Genomic DNA, 18,253 nt, shown 5'->3' with positions numbered 1-18,253 from the left:
GGCTTCTGGCTGGCTCAGTTGGAGGAACCTGGGACTCTTGATCTCGCTTGTGAGGTCAAGCCCCATGCTGGGTGTAGGGATGACTTAATCAATAAAACTTAAAAAAAAAAAAAAATGCAGAATCTCTAGTCCCACCAAGGATTTACTGAGTCAGAATCTGCATTTTATAGATTATTCATATGCACATTAAAATTCAAGAAGCACTGCTCTGGTTTTTTTCAAGATAAGACAGTGAGGTGGGCAAGGCTCTGAGGTATTCATTCTACTTGAACTGCTTATTCCAAAGGGCTTTCCCCTTTCTTTTGGGGGTGCACGTGTGTGTGAGGCAGCAGTGCATGTATGAGTGTGTATATGAGCATGCATTTGTGTACAACATGTGAGCGTGGGTATGTCTCTGTTAATGGTGCCCCCTCTGGCCAACACTTCCCTCATGAATTCTTATGTCAAAAAATGCCGCCTCTGTTAACACATCCTCCCTCTTATTCCTGTTTCTGATATCCATACACAGCCATACATTCCTTCACCCATACAGCTCACTCAGAGCTGGCTTTGGGAAACCTGTGAAAGAGCAAGTTGCAGGGAATAAGGGAGTAAGAAAATGTTTTTGCTGGTTAGAATCAAGTAACAGGTTTCTTGGGGTAGAAATGAGCTAGCCTTCCCTCAGAAGAACACAGGGGTTTTGAATTGTGTTGGTTGGAGTCCTGAAATCTTATGAAATTATCTCAGTGACTGCCAGCAGGAACAACCAAGTGGGGCTCCATGCTCCCACACTCCACTTCAGCTACGACATCTATGCTCTTATATACTTTATTCACTAGGGTTTCTTTTAATTTATTTCCTAAAGGTGCTTTGCTTTTGGAACAGTTTTTTTTGAAACCACTGCCCTGTTCCTTCCATTTAGCTTTCCACCACTTAAATTTGTCTGTTCAGCGTAGGCTGGGTTAATTGTGACTGGACTTCTTAGCCACACGTTTCAAAAGCAAGAGCTAATAATGAATTTTGTGTAGTGATGCGTAGATTAAAAAGTTTGTCCCTTGAAAAGCCTTTTCTTCCTCCCTCCTTCCCTTTATCTTTCCTTTCTTCTCACCCATCTTGTTAGACACTTTGCTCTTTTTAAAAAATTTTAAGATTTTTAAAAGTTTTTTTATGTTTATCCATTTATTTTTGAAAGAGAGAGAGAGAGAGGCAGAGAGAGATGAAGAGACGGAATCCTAAGTAGGCTCTGAACTGTCAGTGCAGAGCCTGACATGGGGCTCAATGTGGGGCTCGAACCCATGAACCATGAGATCATGACCTGAGCCGAAGTCGGACGTTTAACTGACTGAGCCACCCAGGTGCCCCCTTTCCTCTGTTTTCAAAGACCAAGGCTGGTAAAACCTAGAGCTATATAATCATTAGTTAGTTGAGTGATGACCAGTATAATTTATAACAAGAAATATATTAAATTCATTATGTCATCAAATTATACTTTTTGGTGACGTGGATAAGGCTATTCCATTATCTATATGAATGTGGTTATCACATTTGGGTAGTATTCCCTCGCCAATTTTCCATAAACTTAGTGCCTCTGATCACATGGCATTTTCTTGTAATATTCCTTGGTAATTGACAGTTTGTGATCTTTCCATCTTCTACTTGTGTAGGACTTCATTATACATATTTTTGGTGCAGGAAAATTTATCTAGTTTTATTTTTTTGCCTACATGTTTTTTTATTATTCTAAAAAATACTTATTTTGAGAAAGAGCGTGTACGCATGTGGGAGGGATGGAGAGAGAGACGGAGAATCCCAGGTAGGCTCCATGCTGTAGCACAGAGTCCAATGTGGAGCTCCATCCCACAACGATGGTGAGATCATGACCTGAGCTGAATCTAGAGTTGGATGCTTAAGTGACTGAGCCGCCCAGGTGCTCCTACATGTTTGTTTTAAATTTTTAGGTGTATTCAGTATAATGGAAAGAAAAAAAAAATTTTTTTTTTTTTTTTTTTTTTTTTTTTTTCAGTATTTCAGAGTCCCCTACAGTAGTTCCCTGTAGTATAGTGATGAAGGGTTTGGACTCTGGAGCTTGATTGTTTCGGCTTAAATATTGATCTCACCACTTACTAGCTGTGTGACCTTGTGAAAGTTAATCAACTTTTGAGTCTCAGTTTTTACATTTATAAAATACACTTGATAATAACACCTACCTCACAGAGTTGTTGTGAGGATTAAATGAGATAAGTCTTGCAAAATACTTGACAGTACCTGGCATATAGTAAGTCCTCAGAAAATGTTAGCTAAAACCATCAAATACATGAGTGGTGATATAATACTTGATATCCGTTAGGGGTGTAACAGTCCCTGTCGTCAAGCATGTGGGTTCAAATGTGGTAGCTGACAAAACCAGAACATAAGAATAAGGGTCTTCTATTAAAGGATAACATTTCCACAAATTATTTCAGGGATAATTTTACAATTTCATGTACCCGCCCTTTCCCCCTCCCTCCCACTTCTCTTTCCTCTCTTTCCCTCCTTGCGTGCTGTTGGGGGTGGGGTGTGTCCCCTAGTAACCAGATGTGACTTGTCACATAAATATTTGGGGATTACCAGTGAAAGTTTTAACTTCTAAAAAGCACTTTGGTAGTGTAATAGTGGTAAGCAGTATTTATAGACTTAAGAGTTGAACAGTTAAAAACATTTTTTACTGTTTGCCATGGTTAAAAAGTAAGTCTGTTTCCAGGGTTGGATTGTCAGAAAGCATGGTCATGATCTTTTTTAGGCCACTCTGTCATCTTGTATATTATGTTGTTTTTTCTGCCTCCTACTGTTCCATCCTCCAAAATTTTCTTTTTTGGTCTTTATGATTGCTCAAGCATCATCTCTCAAGAAGCATATCTTTATCTCTCGGCCAGAATGAATGTCCTTTGAATTATTCTTGAAGCATTCTATCCAAAAATCTGGTGGTTGTAATTACATAGTGTATTGAAATCATTTTGTTTCTGTTTCTTTCTCCTTCTTAGGAGAAATCACTGTAATCGCCTTACCATTTGTCCTGGAATCCTATTTCAGCTTAAATCCCCACCTTGCCATTTACAGCCATATAACCATACAGCTTTATGGTGATGATTCAATGTGATAAATGATGTAAGGAACTTAGCATAGTTCTTAGTTAATTCATTATGATTATAATTATAAATAGTAATAAAAATTCCCAGTGCCTGTCACTGTGTCTTGCATAGATATTGGTAATGCTTAACTGCAAAGACTCTTTATCATGTATCTGATTGCCGCTTTAAGCTGTTTTCCATTTCTTGTTTTTTAAGCAATGTTTATATAATACTTCATTTTATCAGTCTGTGAGTTGGATGTATTATGTTTAATTATGCCCGTTTAACCAAAGTTACCTTCATGTGCAGCTTTTTCAGCAGTTTAAAAATGTTTTCTTTTGGGGCGCCTGGGTGGCGCAGTCGGTTAAGCCTCCGACTTCAGCCAGGTCACGATCTCTCGGTCCGTGAGTTCGAGCCCCGCGTCGGGCTCTGGGCTGATGGCTCAGAGCCTGGAGCCTGTTTCCGATTCTGTGTCTCCCTCTCTCTCTGCCCCTCCCCCCTTCATGCTCTGTCTCTCTGTCCCAAAAATAAATAAACATTGAAAAAAAAATTTTTTTTTTAAATAAAAATGTTTTCTTTTGCCATCAGTATAATGTAGACTTTAAACCACAACTAATAGCATTTTATTTTGTCATAATGTCATGCTTGTTTGTTAAATCTGAACTAGAGGCAGGGAAACCATTTAGTGGAAGCCATTACAATAGGTCTAGGCAAGATACAGTAGTGGCCAGAACAAGGATAATGTCAGTGGGAGACAGAAATGAATGGATTCTAGATACATTTAGGAGCAAATTGATAGGACTTGATGGATGGCCGGAGGTGGTTATGGGAGATAGGAAGTTGGGTTATAGAGAGGGAAGAATCAAGGATGAATCCCAGGATTCTGGCTCAGGTAAGCAGCTGGGTAAATGTGCTTTACACTGACAAAGGGAACACGAAGAGGGACAGTTTTGGGGAGAGGTAGTAGTTCACTTTTAGATTTGTTGAATTTTAGGTATCTGAGGGAAATCTGAGAGGGGAGATCTGTGAGGCAGTTGGATATGTGGGGCGTGAGCTTACAAAGGAGGACAGGGCTATGAATATATACTTGATAGTCATCAAGCATACATGATTGAGTTGAAGTTATGGAAGTAGGTAAGACGGACAGATCAGGGAGTGAATAGACTGAATAGCATGAGAAAAGAGAACCCAGGACAGAAACTTGAGAAACATTACGACCTTTTTGTGTCCACCAAGATGAAGAAATGGAGGAGAAAGAGAAATAGGCAGTAAGAAACTGGCAGAATGTAATGTTACAGAAACTGGGAAGAGATTGTTTTCAAAACGAGGGGATGTAGTGAGCCATGTCAAATGGCCGTTCTTCAGATAGAATCTTAATTTTCTCTTGCATTCTGTGTAATGTTTATTTTAACGACTGTTAAAATTTATATTTTAGGTTATAACAAGATAATTCTGCAAAGTGCTTGTACTAAGCTTTTCATGGTAGTTACAGTAGTTCTAAATTGTATCTACAGGTTAAATAAAGGAAGTTAATATTTGTAGGTCAGGAGATGAGTAAGATTATGTTAGTAACTAACTTTCTCAAGAATGCTCTAATTATCCAGTAAAATCTATCATTAAGCCTGTGCTTTTACAGGTAGCTCCTGATTGTAGCTATAACAGTTAGTAGAATTAATATAAAAAATTGGGTCCACCTTGGTATCAAGAATTTTTTTAAGTGGTAAGTAAATGTAATAGTGTAATTGTGGGGGAGCATGTATGGTTTGAATAATACTTTATGTTCTGTTTTTAGAAGGAATGAATCATAGCAATCTTCATTGATCATCTAAACAGGCAAATCACAGCACTTTTCATAAAACTGTTTGGTTCATAAAGTAATAGTCATCTGTGGAGTAAATTGGATTTGATGTGATTCATGATTCAGGTTTTATGACTGCTGAATAACAAAGTTATTATTTAGAATATAGGCAGTAGTTTGAAAACTGTCAGTGTTAACTTCAGACTATATTGGAATTTGTTAGAAAAATTTGCCATTGTTTTATAAAATCAGATTATACAGAAAATATGCACTTACACATTTTAGAGATGGTTATTAAGAATTGATTTGGAAACTAATGCAGGGCTTAGAGTCTGGTCAGGTTAATTTTAATATAAAAGTTGAGAAAAAGGACATAATTACAGTAAAAGTTAGACTTCATTTTCATACTGGCATAATTGTTAGCATTGAGAGTACCATTAGCTGTTATTTTTGTATGTTAACTTGGATACTAACTATAGTTGGTGAATAAAGGATTACATATAATGCACCTGACGTTTTGGACTAGGATCAGGAAAATGTTTCCTTGTACTAGAAGCTATAAAGAGTAGATGATACTGACTGTCTATGGAAGTATCCCATTTTAAGACATGGTTTATAAAATGTGGTGCATAATTAAGGGACCTGGGGTATCTGTTAAATTAGGAAGATCACAATATTGTTGAAGATTAATTAATATGATTAAGGTATTCTTAGGAAGAATGAGTAGATATAAAATGTTGTGAAAGAAAAAGTACACAGCATTATGTCACTGGACAATTGGTTAATATTTAGCATAGTAGAAGAGGTGGTAGGAAGTGAGGGATGCTATTTGACAGCCAGTAGAGTAATATTTTATTCTGGGGGTTGTGGTAACGTAGACTTCTTTATATCTAAATTAATTAGTTCTTAACATCATTCAGTTAAAAAAAAAAAAGTTTGCAGACACAGCAACCAGTTTCAGGGCTGCTGGCACTTAGACAAATTGTAATTTTGTATAACAAATTACCTCAAAATTTACTGTCTGAAAATAATAAACATTTATTACCTTATCCTCCTTTCTGAGTCAAGAATTTAGAAGCAGCTTATCAGGTGATTCGGGCTGCTCAGGGTCTCAGGCTCAAATGAGGGAGGATCCATTTTCAGGTTCACTCATGTGGTTGTCAGCAGGCCTTAGAATACCTGCTACCAAGTACTCACATGGCTGTCGACAGGCCTCAGGACTCTGGCTGTTGGCCAGAGACATCAGTTTCTTGGCCACATGGGCCCCTCCATGGGGCTGCTCACAATATGGCACCTTGTTTACTCCAAAACAAGGTATCAGAGAGAGCCCCCAAAAGAAGCCAGTCTTTTTATAACCTAATATTGGGAGTGATATCCCATTACTTCTGCCACATTCTCTTCCTGAGAAATCAGTCACTAAATACAGCCTATATTCTGGGGGAGGAGATTACAGAAGGGCTTGCATACCAGGAGGTTGGTTGGATCATTGTGGGCAGTCTTAGAGGTTACCCACCACGCTATCCTTTAAAGTTTAAACTTTTTGTTGTTGTTGCAGAATTCTTTCTTGGAAGGAAAAGATAGGGGGGAAATTCAAAATATAAGATAAATAAATGAGAAATTATTTTGTCCAAAGCAGGGGTTCTAGGGAGATAGATCTTACCTGCTACCATCCTTCCCCTTTAGCTTCCAAACAATTTGAATATTAGTATTTTCACCATCAAATGTCAGTCAATAACATGAATATATGCTGTTTTTCTCATGTTTTCGTTTTAGAATTTGTCAACAGTTGTAAAATTCTAGCTTATAAAAATCAGGTATTGGGACATGGAAAACAATTTGTGTAAATGTTTCTGGCAACTTGTAAAGTTGAGGAACTTCCTTTACTAAAGTAAATCTAATGTAAAGCCTGGTTTTATAGTATTAGCAGATATAGTTTTTAAGTTAATCTGATAGTGATAGTGATTTACTTACTAATTGCTGCCTGGAATGTTTTATTAACTATTTCCAAATTATATACATTTTTAAAAAATCGCAAGTGTATAGTGGTATTTGGAATTGAGTTTTGATATTAACATGTTCTTACAGCTTTTATGTTGTAATTGGTGATTCCTAATCAGTAACATAAATTACTTATTTTCTTTATCTTGCAGTATAAACAATCTAGTTCAGGGGCGCCTGCGTGGCTCAGTCAGTTAAGTGTCCGACTTTGGCTCAGATCATGATCTCATGGTTTGTGAGTTTGAGCCCCGCGTTGGGCTCTCTGCTGATAGCTCAGAGCCTGGAGCCTGCTTCGGATTCTGTGGCTTCTTCTCTTTCTCTCTCTCATTCTCTATCTCTCAAAAATAAACATTAAAAAACATATATAGTTTCAAAATAATAGTACTGAAATTATTATAAACAAATCTTTAAGTTTAGAATTTATTTATGTAGTTCTTTTATGTAGTTTTCTTATGTAGACTATATCCCTCTAAAGGTGTATAAAATCACTTGAAAACCATTTCTGGATGATTATGTCAACAGTTTGATGTATAGAGTTAGATTCTGGGCATTGGGTGTAAATGCTTTATTTAGCATTTAGCATTTAGCATTAACTTAATTCCCAATACTGCCCTGTGAACTAGGTTTTGTTGTTATCCTTATTTTGTAGATGACTAGAGTTCTTGCCATTTTGATTTTAAATTAGTTATATTAATGAAAAAATAGTATTGTTTTTGTTTCTCTGTGGATTAGTGGGAAATGGTGGATTAAATGAGGGAAAGGACACTATATGTTAATTAACTTGGATATAAACTAAAAAAAATAAAAACGAAAGTTAAGAACTGAGGAAAAGGAAATTTTGATTAGGAAATGGGTGGTATTTATAATTTGGGGACCCTGAGGACAGTGTATCATGGACTGAAAAGGGAGAAAAGTCATAATGGACTCAATTCAAATATAAACACATATGCCCCAATGTTTGTTTACATATGAAACATCAGTAGTGTCACTTAAATACGCATGAATATGTGTATAATGTTAAATTTCATTATGCTGTTATAGGATTCCAAGTCCAGGATTTATGGTAAATAACTTCCCACAACCATAATAATTTCCATAAGAATTTTAAATCTTAATTGAAAATTAGAAAATAAGGTACATGGAATCATCAAAACCAGTTGTAATTTAAATTGCTTCTAGCTAAAATATAATGTCCGAACCAGCGGGTAGTAGTGGAACTGAAAGTTAGCTACCATATTTTTTTCTAAGCAGTTTTTTCACAAGTTTAGATTGATTTTATGGAGTAGATTTTTCATTACTGAAATACTTGATTTGATTCTTAATTACTAAGGAGTACCTTTTTGTGAATGAGTGTTGTAATTATTAGGGCTTACACAAGATAGTTTTGAATAGAGCATCCTAATTTCTGGAAGTACTTTTCTAAGCTATTCTGATAAAATCTGTCTTAGTTGAGGTAATGGCATGATAACAACAAATAGCTTTCAGTGCTGGTCTCTAAGTGACCCTTTTGGTTACTTTAAAATATTTTCAAGATATTTTAATTCTCTTAAATTAGTTTAAAAATGCAGTTGGTTCTATTTTAAATTCATGAGTCTAAATTTGTTATAAATAAAAACTGGGAATTATTATTTAGCTCTTAGTGATACTTTTTATCCTAGATGATGCCAAAAGTTTGAAATATTTGGATTATTGCACCTGTATCTACTTTATTAATCCAAACATGTAGGACCTTTATGCCAGGTACTCTTCAGGTACTAGAAGTTAACTAGGAATCTGGAAAACTTAAGTAGAGGACCCTTTTGGTATTCATCTCTGTATTACAGTTAGAAATGGAGGTCTGTGTAGTACCCTGTTTGTATGAATGGGTCATTTAAAAACAAATGCATTAAACTATTCTTTAAAACTCAGATTTATTTTAAAAAGTATATAATTTATATACAAGACAATTTATATCTTCAAATTAAGTAACAATCTAGCAAAAATCTTGACCTGTGCTGTTGACTTATACCAAATGCAAACATTCCATCATAACAAGAGTGAGATGTAAGATTTTCATCAGAATTACGTGTTCAACTTATTTTTGTTGAATGATGAGTTTATACACCATTTTATCCTATTTTATTTTTAAAACATTTTTATTTTATTTTGTTGGGGGGGGGGCGGGGAAAGGGAGAGGGGGATAGAGAATCCCAAGCAGGCTCCATGCCCAGCGCAGAGCCTGATATGGGGCTCCATCTCACGACCATGAGATCATGACCTGAGCCGAAATCAAGAGTTGGATGCTTAACCACTGAGCCACCCAGGCGCCTCTTAATCCTATTCACTTTTAAAACAGAGAAAAACTATACATTATCTTTGTTTGTATAGAATTAAGAAACATAAAAACTTTGTTTCTTGAGGGCAGAAGACGATTATTTAGCAGCATAATGGTAAGAGGGAGGAGTATTACTAAAATATATCTCTATCTTCAACAGAAACTAGTGTTTACCTGATTAATATGTATTGAATTAAAGGTAATAGAATATTTTCATGTGAACTTCAAAATAAAGTTCTGTTGAGAAGACCTTTTTTTAGAAGTCAGTTTTTTGTTGGTTTTTGTTTTTAATGACAGGACCATTTTTAGACAATTATTTTAAAAGTATAACAGTTAAAACTATGATTTCTACTTTGTGCACATATTTAAATGAAAATCAGCATTCTTATCAGTGGTCTGGCATACTTCTATATGTGTGTGTGGCTGGTTTCTTATTGGTGGTAAGTGGCTATTTTAAAGACTTAGAAAAGGGAATTTTATTGATGCTTTTTTATCTGAAGTCTTACAGATTGTAGTTCACTGTGGCTGCTACACCAAAATTTGGTGAAGGCTAATGACAATGACTAGTTAAGAAATGGCAGATTTTGATCAACTAATTATACTTTTACTAATATTAAAGAGTGATGGTGTTGTTTCAGTGAAATGGAATAGTCTGATAGCTGATATTTTTGTATATTAAGATATAGCTGCCATTATAATGGGAATTTAAAAATGAAACCATTCAAATCGTATTTTCTTTTCTTTCTCTTTCTGATAATGCCAGGAATGCATTGTGTTTCTGTGTTTATTTTGGTGCATTCATATACAGTTACCTGGTAAATTTACACTCCTTTCCCCTATAGTTCTATGGGTATTAATAATCTCAAATAAAATTAATCTTCTTATTCTGATAGAGAAGAAAAAGCTGGATCACTTACCAGTAACTGGAGTTCTCCTATTGGGTAATCTCCACAGATCCACATTCTTTGAAGTTATTGTGAATGCCTCGAGGACCAAGGAACCGTTGAAATTTCCAATTTCAGGAAGGTAAGCAAGTGCACTGAAGCATGTCTCTAGCATCTCCCAAATCCCCTCCCCCCAACTTTCTTACATATACGTCTGTACTGCATGCCCCCTCAGTTCCAGTGGATGCCCATCAGGAAGATTCTCATGCTGGACAGAAGGGCAAGAGAGGTGGATCTGTGAGGGAAAAGACCCAATAGGATAACTCAAGTTACTGGTGAGTAATCTAGTTTTTGCAAATTTGAGATTTTTTTTCTCACATTTCTTCTCTTTAGAAGGAATTTAATTACCAAGAGGAAAGTTGTTTGAGATAGCTTCTTTTTGTAAATTTGATGTAGATTTGTGGAATTTATTATATGAGTGATAAATACCTAGTTCTTGATGGGTGTATGAATAAGTGTGACGTTAAATTTAAAGAGTATCATTTACATAATAGATGTTTTTTTATAAAAATTATGTGTCTATTATCTTTTGGTAAATAGTGTAATACTTCTAAAGCAATTTAAGGAAGCTGTGTGTTGAATTATTTTATAAATTCCTTTATTTGTGATGTTGCATTTATATGAAGTAAATACTTATACTGTTAAAGTTATGCTTATGCCAAATTTGGCCAAATTCTTTTGGCATAGTACTGAGCAGCAAAAGTAATTTTATGTTAATTATGTAGCATTTCTTACTGACATAGTTTTCAGTGTACCTTTTAACTTCACTGTAGGTATATTTGGAAAATAATTCAGGGTGTGTTCAGCTCTGTTTACTACTTCCTTGTTCATAATAGATGGCCTTATTGATGTGATGGGTGGCCCAGTTGGTTCACTGTGGACTCTCAGGTTCCATAGGTATCAGACAATTTATTGCACTGGCATGTAAATGTTAGAATTGGACAGAATACCTTGCTTCTCATTTCTCTCATTCTGTATTGTACCAGGTTGTCTTTTTTAAAAGGGCACTTTTAACACATAAAGAGCCTGTAGTGGTGCTCTATTCAAGCTGTTTTATAAAATTTTCATCCATTTGCTAGGTATGTAAGACCTTTTATAATCCCATCCTATTTATCCAGCCTTAATTTCTCCACTTTGAAACTTTTCTTTTGGTCTTACTTGGATACTTGTTATATTTATGCTTTAGGGCTTGTGCTTTTCCAATTTTTTGAAATGACCTCATTCTACTTTTCTGTACTCTAAGGTTGAAGTCAAGTCCTATCCCTTACATAATTCCTTTTGTGCTAGCATCTCTCTGTGACCTATGTTTCCTCAGTGGAGAAATGAGATTGCTATGAGGATTGAATTAATTGAATCATGGGATATACTTAGTGCCTAGCAGCACATAGTAAACACTCCTGTTAACTATTATTTGATTGTAGATTGATCCTAAACATCTTTTTATCTTAAACATTTCTGTGATTATGGATATAATTTTCATCTGTATGACAGTTTCACCTTTAAACATTATTAGCTTTAGGTTGTATTGCTGTTCCTTCCAGTGTGAAACACTTAAGCTGATTTGTATGGTCATTGAAAACAAGGATAGGATTTTATTGTTTTTAGTCTTATTTAGTTCCTAACGTCAGAGATTGAGTTTAAGTTGTACCCATTAAAAAACTAGTTTTTCATGTAGTTGATAGAAGAAAATGAGTTGTTCATGAATATATTCATTAGTTTCCTTATTTGTAGAGCAGGTTCATTTGGCTTATCAGTCCTGTTTGTAAGTTCTTAAGAACAACAGTTTTTTTTCCTTTTAAAACTGGAAGAGTGAAATTATGATTGTTTAGCACACTATAAACTTCTGTGGGACATTAAAATAGTGTATAGTTTTAAGAGAGTTAACTAGTTTGTCTCAATTTAAGACTCATTTACTGTTAGTAAACAAACCGGAAATTCAGTGTACTTGATTTTTGAGGTTTGAATAACTTTGAAGATTATTGCTTGATTTTCAGAAATGCTTGGATTTAAGAATACCTATCTGAAGAAGCAGTAAATGAAATTTAATCCAGGGTTACTGAAGGAAGGAAATGACAGATTGAGTATGACTCTCACCAGAGAACCAGTTCTCCCATTTAGACAAAACAAGATAAAGAAATTTAGTGAGATGACTTAAATGCTTGTTTTGAATTTGCTTCTGCACATCCATGTAAGAAGCTATTCAATTTTAATCATTTCTTTGGTATGATAGTAGTATGGGTTATTAAGACTATCCTTGTTCTTTATTCTTTAGAGATAACATGCTGAAAAATTTTGAAGTGAAATATTGCGATGGGTTCACAAATGGATTCAGAAAAAAATGTGTGGTATATTTGTATGTAGAGAGGGAGAAAAGGAGAAATAAAGCAAATGTGGCATATGTTAACAATTTTGAATCTAGGTGAAAGGTATGCAGGACATTGTACTTTTCAACTTTTTTTGTGGTTTTGATATTTTTCAAAAAAAAGTTGAGAAAATATTTTAAAAAGAACCATATTGTGCTTCAATTTCTCTCATTCTAAAATGGGAATAATAGAGCTTGTTTTTTCCATGCCTTGATACAGGTAGGCACAGTGGGGCACATTTGGTAGAATAGCAGTCAAGGGAACTTTTAAGAAGTGGATTTTTTTTTCTTTAAAGAAGAGTTTTGTAGTGGATAACATTCAAAGAACATTTCACATAAAAGTGTATTAGCTTAAAATATATCCCCTTTTCTCATTCAGAGCATATTGCATTATATTTGAATAAGAAGAACAGTCAAGAAGCAATAAATATGTTGAGATATATGGAGTAACTAATTGAAATAAAAAATATAGCTAGTTATAAAAATAACTCAATAAATGGGCAAAAAAAAATGATTAGACTCAGCTGAAGAGAGAAGTTTATTAATTTCAAGCTAAAACTGATAAATCTTCCAGGACACCAACCAGGAAAATAAAAAGATGAAAAATATGAAAGAAAAGCTAAGCCACTGTAGAGGTGGATTGAAAAGCTCTAGTATAGATCTGATTGGAGTTTTGGAATGGAAGATACAGGGAATAAAGGAGAAGCGGTATTGAAGAAAAAATGACCAAGCATTTTCAAGAATTAAAAAAAAAAATTAAACTGTCAAATAATTAAAGCTGAATTGTGACAAAAGCATTGTATCAGAACTTGAAGGATACAAGAAAAGTGGTCCTCAGGAGTAAATTTGTAACTTTAAATGCATGTATCAGGTTGAAAGAAAATAAATGAGCCAGATACTCAACTCAAAAACTAAAAAAAACAAAACAAAAAACAAAAGCTAAGAAAGAAGGAGGGAAGGAAATAAAAACACAAGTAGAATTTGGTGAAATAGAAGATAATCAACAATAAAAATGAGAGCAATGTTTACTCAAATCAACACTGGTTCTTTTTAGTTGATTAAGTTCTGGATGTACTCATCAAAAACCATGATGGAAATAATAAAATTTAAAATGAGATATAAAAAAAATAAAATGAGATATAATGACAAGTGCAATTATAATTTTGGAATCACAAGACATCACTTATATATATATATGTATGTGTATGTATATGTATGTATATAAACTTTTAAAAACCAGGTGAAATGGATTATTTTCCAGGAAAAAAATCATTCCAAACTTGTAAAGAAAATCATTAAAGAAATTAAAGTTGCAGTAAATTTCCCTGAGAGGAATAGGTTTTTAAAAATAGCAAATTTATTGAGCTATAATCCACAAATTCTGTCACTTATCCATTTTAAACGTGTAATTCAGTGGTTTTTAGCATTTTTAGTGTTCTGTAGACATTAACACAATGTTTTAAAATATTTTCATCACCCCAAAAAGAACTGTACCTATTAGCAGTCATTCCCAATTTTCCCCAAACCTTCCATCCTTGTGCAACCACTGATTTACTCTCCTTCTATAAATTTGCCTACTCTGACATTTCGCATAAATGAAATCATTCAATATGTGTGTGGCCATTTGTGATTCACTTCTTTTGCTTAGCATAATATTTTTAAGGTCCAACTATGTTGTAGCATGTATCAGTGCACTTTATTCTTTTTATAGCCAAATAATATCTCATTGTATGGATATACCACATTTTGGTTATCCTTTAATCAGGTGGTAGATATTTGGACTGATTTGCATTTTTTGGCTATTATGAAAGCCCTGCTGTCAACATTTGTGTACAAATTTTTGTGTGGACATACATTTTCATTTCTCTTGGATTATGTACCTAGGAGCAGAATTGCTAGATTATATGATAACTATGTTTCACCTTTTGAAGAACTGCCAGACTGTTTCCCCAAAGTGGCTGTGCCATTTTACTTTCCCACCAGCAGCGAATGAGGGTTCCAATTTTTCCATACCTTCACCGCCAACACTTTCATTATCTGTCTTTTTTGTTCTAGCCATTCTCATTGGTGGGAAGGCGTATCAGAGAAATAGTTTTAATTGTGATATTTATAATCATATTTCACATATACTTTGGGGAACAGATAATTCTATTTTTATGCAAAATGGCCCAAATAGTAGCAATCTTATGTATGAATAGATAAATAAAAATTTTAATTAGGATATGGTAGGGGTAATTCTTTATTTGAAAATTATATCAGTGTAACTTACAAGATTTAGGGGAACCGTCTTGAAAGATGTAGTAAAAGTTTATGATAAAAGTCAACACTCATTAATGTTTTTTTAAAAACCCCTCACACCATGACAAGTGAACTTTTTCTTTCAGTAAAGACTGTCTTTCAAACTTTCTTTCAAGCAGCAACATTCCCATTAAAGTCAAGAATAAGCAAATATGTCTTTACTAATAAGAAAAAAGAGAAAGAAATCCAAAAAATTGAAAAAGGAAAAATGAGATGAACATATCCTTAGAACATTTTTTAAAAATCAACACTATTTTTAAAATTTTAGAGAGAAAGCATGCAAGCAAGGGAGAAGGGCAGAGGGAGAGAATCTTAAGAGAATGTTAAGCAGGCTTCATGTTCAGCACAGAGCCTGATGTGGGGCTGGATCCCACAACCTTGGGAAGCATGACCTGAGCTGAAATCAAGAGTTGGATTGCTCAGCCAACTGAGCCATCCAGGAGCCCCCGAAGCTAACACTATTAATAGAATTTAATTTTACTGGATATAAAATCAACATTCAAATTGGCACTAGCCAGTTATATAATAAAAACTTTCTCCTTTACAGCCAATTCTGTAAAGTGCCCAAAGTTTATTTAAGGACATAAAATTAGACATGAGTAAAAGGCAGGATATACTATATGGGAAGTATATTACTAAAAAAGTTTCTCCTCTGTGATTTATTGTGTATAGTTTCAGACAAAAATCCCAATAGGATTTTTTTTTTTTTTGTAGAAAATGACCTTCATATACAAAAGTAAAGCCACAAGAATAACCAAGACAGGTCCGAAAGAAGAAAAAGAACAATGAGGAGGGGATTGCACCATTGGATAGCAAGACTGATTTTAAACTTGGTAGTGTTTAGAATGGATGGCAATGACAATAAATTGCTACACACAACATGGGATGAATCTCCCATGCTTAACGTTGAGCAAAAGAAATGAGAAAATATTACGTATTGTATGATTTCATTCACAGGAAGTTCAAAAACAAGTAGAAGGAAGGGTGCATGGCTGGCTCAGTCAGTGGTATAGCATGCAGCTCTTGATCTTGTGGGTTCAGGCTCCACATTGGGCGTGGAGCCTACTTAATTACAAAAAAAGCATAACTAATCTATGGTGATAGAGGTCAGCATAGTGATTTTCTTGGAAATATGGTACTGATTGGAAGGGAGCATTCTAGACCATGAGAAATGTTAATATTTTGATCTGGGTTGGATCACATTGAGGGTGTATAATACTTAAAAAATCAAACTGTATACTTTATGTAAATTATACCTCAAAAAAGTAAAATATAAATTTATGATATTTAAAGTAGTATAGTCTTGGGGCGCCTGGGCAGCTCAGTCAGTTAAGCATCTGACTTCAGCTCAGGTCATGGTCTCACGGTTCGAAGAGTTTGAGCCCCGTGTCCGGCTCTGTGCTGATAGTTCAGAGCCTGGAGCCTGCCTTGGATTCTGTGTCTCCCTCTCTCTGCCCCTCCCCTGCTCATGCTTTGTCTCTGTCTCGCAAAAATAAATAAAATGTTAAAAAAAATTTTAAAATAGTATAGTCTTAATACAGGAAAAGGCAGATTAATAGAATAGAGAGTTCAGAAATCGATTCATACATATTTGAAAAGTTGGTAAGTGCTAGAGATGGCATTTTCTATCAGGGAAACAGAGTGGACTCTTTAATTGGTTTTCCATATGGGAGGGAAGACAGGTCTCTACTTCAAACCATATGCAGAAAACAGTTCTGTTTCAACTTTACACTAAGACATGAGTTTAACGAACAACTGTTTAATAAGGAAGAAAATACAGAAGAATGTAGGTCTTTACAGGGCGCCTCAGTGGCTCAGGTGGTTAAGTGTCTGACCCTTGATTTTGGCTTGGGTCATGATCTCATGGTCATGAGATCAAGTCATGTCCCACATTGGGCCCCGTATGGAGCATGGAGCCTGCTTGGAATTCTTTCCCTCTCTCTCCCCTTTCCATACTTGTGTGCATATTCTCTCTCTCTCTCTCTCTCTCTCTCTCTCTCTCTCTCTCTCTCTCTCCCTCTCTCTCTCCCTCTCCCCCCTCCCTCTCCCCCTCTCCCTCTCCCTCCCTCCCTCCCTCCCTCTCTCCCTCCCTCTCTCTCTCTCTCTCTCTCCCTCTCCCCCTCTCTCCCTCTCCCCCTCTCTCCCTCTCTCCCTCTCTCCCTCTCTCCCTCCCTCTGTCTCTCTCCCTCCCTCCCTCTGTCTCTCTCCCTCCCTCCCTCTGTCTCTCTCCCTCCCTCTCCCTCTCTCTCTCTCTCTCTCTCTCTCTCCCCCTCTCCCTCTTTCCCTCCCTCTCTCTCCCTCTCTCTCTCTCTTTCTTTCTCTCTATCAAAAAAATAAAAAGAATATGTGTCTTTACGATGTGTGAGGCTTTAACAAGTCAAGAAAAGAATGAACCTTTGAAGATAAAGACATCAGAGATAAAGGATCCAACTACCTCAGAAAGAAAACCTTAGGTTTAATAAAATACATCACAAATTAACTCATATATAAGTGGCATGACTGGGAGTTAGATGCAATGTGTACAATATTCAGTGGATTCGTGCCCAGAATATATGAAGATGAAAATAATAGGACAGATGATACAAATGCAAATAAAGTGAACAATGGATATTAAGGCAATTCACAACAGAGGAAAGGAAATTGGAATGGCTAATGAACTGGAAAGATGCTTAGTCTCATTTGCAGTGAAATGCAATTAAAAACTTATGAGCCATCAATTTTCACCCATTAGCTCAGGATCGGGTAAGTGTTACACAGTTGAAAATGTGCATATCCTCGTATCCAGAAGGTATTCAAGATATTATTAGTTTAGAGAAAGTGGCACATTTGCCCAGGGAGATTTCTACAGGGATGTTCATTTGGAAAAAAATCTAAATGTCTGTCTATAGGAGGCATGGATAAATAATAAAATAGTTATATTAACAGAGAATTACCAAATCTGCTTAGATTATCATCATTTGTGACTTTTTTATATTTCAAGAAAAAAAGTTACACTGTCTATGCCTAGGAATTCTTTTAAGCATGTATAAACATGAATTATTTTAGTCCTCATAAGAACTCAGAAATTGGTACAATCATTATATCTATTTTACATATGGGAATACTGAAGCATAGAGAAGTAAATAACTTACCACTTTCAAAGATGGTAAATAGCAGAGCTGTGATTGAAAGCTAGGATTTGAATCTCACTTGACTGGCTCCATAGTCCACTATGCCATGCTGCCTTCTGATATACTTAAATAAGGAGACCTCAGAAATGTAATGTGAGGTCAAAGCAGAACGTTGTGTACAGTGTGATCTCATTTACATCAAATTCATGATGGTAGTCACTTCTGGATAGGGTTGGTAGGAGAGGAAGATCTTAGTGATAGTGGTAAAAGGAAGCTGTATGGAACTACATGTTTTTCCTTAAAGAATATGTATATTTATAGCTTTTAAACACCTAGATTTAAT

General features: G+C 35.2%; 1 protein-coding gene across 9 annotated transcripts in view; it reads left to right on the top strand.

Annotated features, from left to right (window-relative positions):
• The window catches only part of YAF2 (YY1 associated factor 2), a 75,133-nt gene that overhangs the window by 14,426 nt on the left and 42,454 nt on the right, over window positions 1-18,253 (top strand). For 2 of the 9 annotated variants that reach the window (XR_008300210.1, XR_003413061.2), the window contains 2 exons: window positions 10,151-10,222; window positions 10,316-10,415. The exons of 3 other annotated variants lie outside the window; for them this stretch is intronic. Coding sequence is in view for 2 of the 6 variants with exons in the window: in XM_053226133.1 (XP_053082108.1) it covers window positions 10,090-10,222 (133 nt within the window). In the remaining 4 variants the exon portion in view is untranslated. Of the gene's footprint in view, window positions 1-10,089; window positions 10,223-10,315; window positions 10,416-18,253 lie in introns of those variants that run through there. 4 more of the 9 variants (XR_003413055.2, XR_003413060.2, XM_027035915.2 and 1 more) reach the window with 3 other exon arrangements.

The sequence above is a fragment of the Acinonyx jubatus genome, chromosome B4 (assembly GCF_027475565.1).
Source record: "Acinonyx jubatus isolate Ajub_Pintada_27869175 chromosome B4, VMU_Ajub_asm_v1.0, whole genome shotgun sequence".
NCBI classification, from domain to species: Eukaryota; Metazoa; Chordata; class Mammalia; order Carnivora; family Felidae; genus Acinonyx; species Acinonyx jubatus.
The sequence above is the reverse complement of the archived record's forward strand: the minus strand, read 5'-3'. Positions and strand labels throughout refer to the sequence as shown.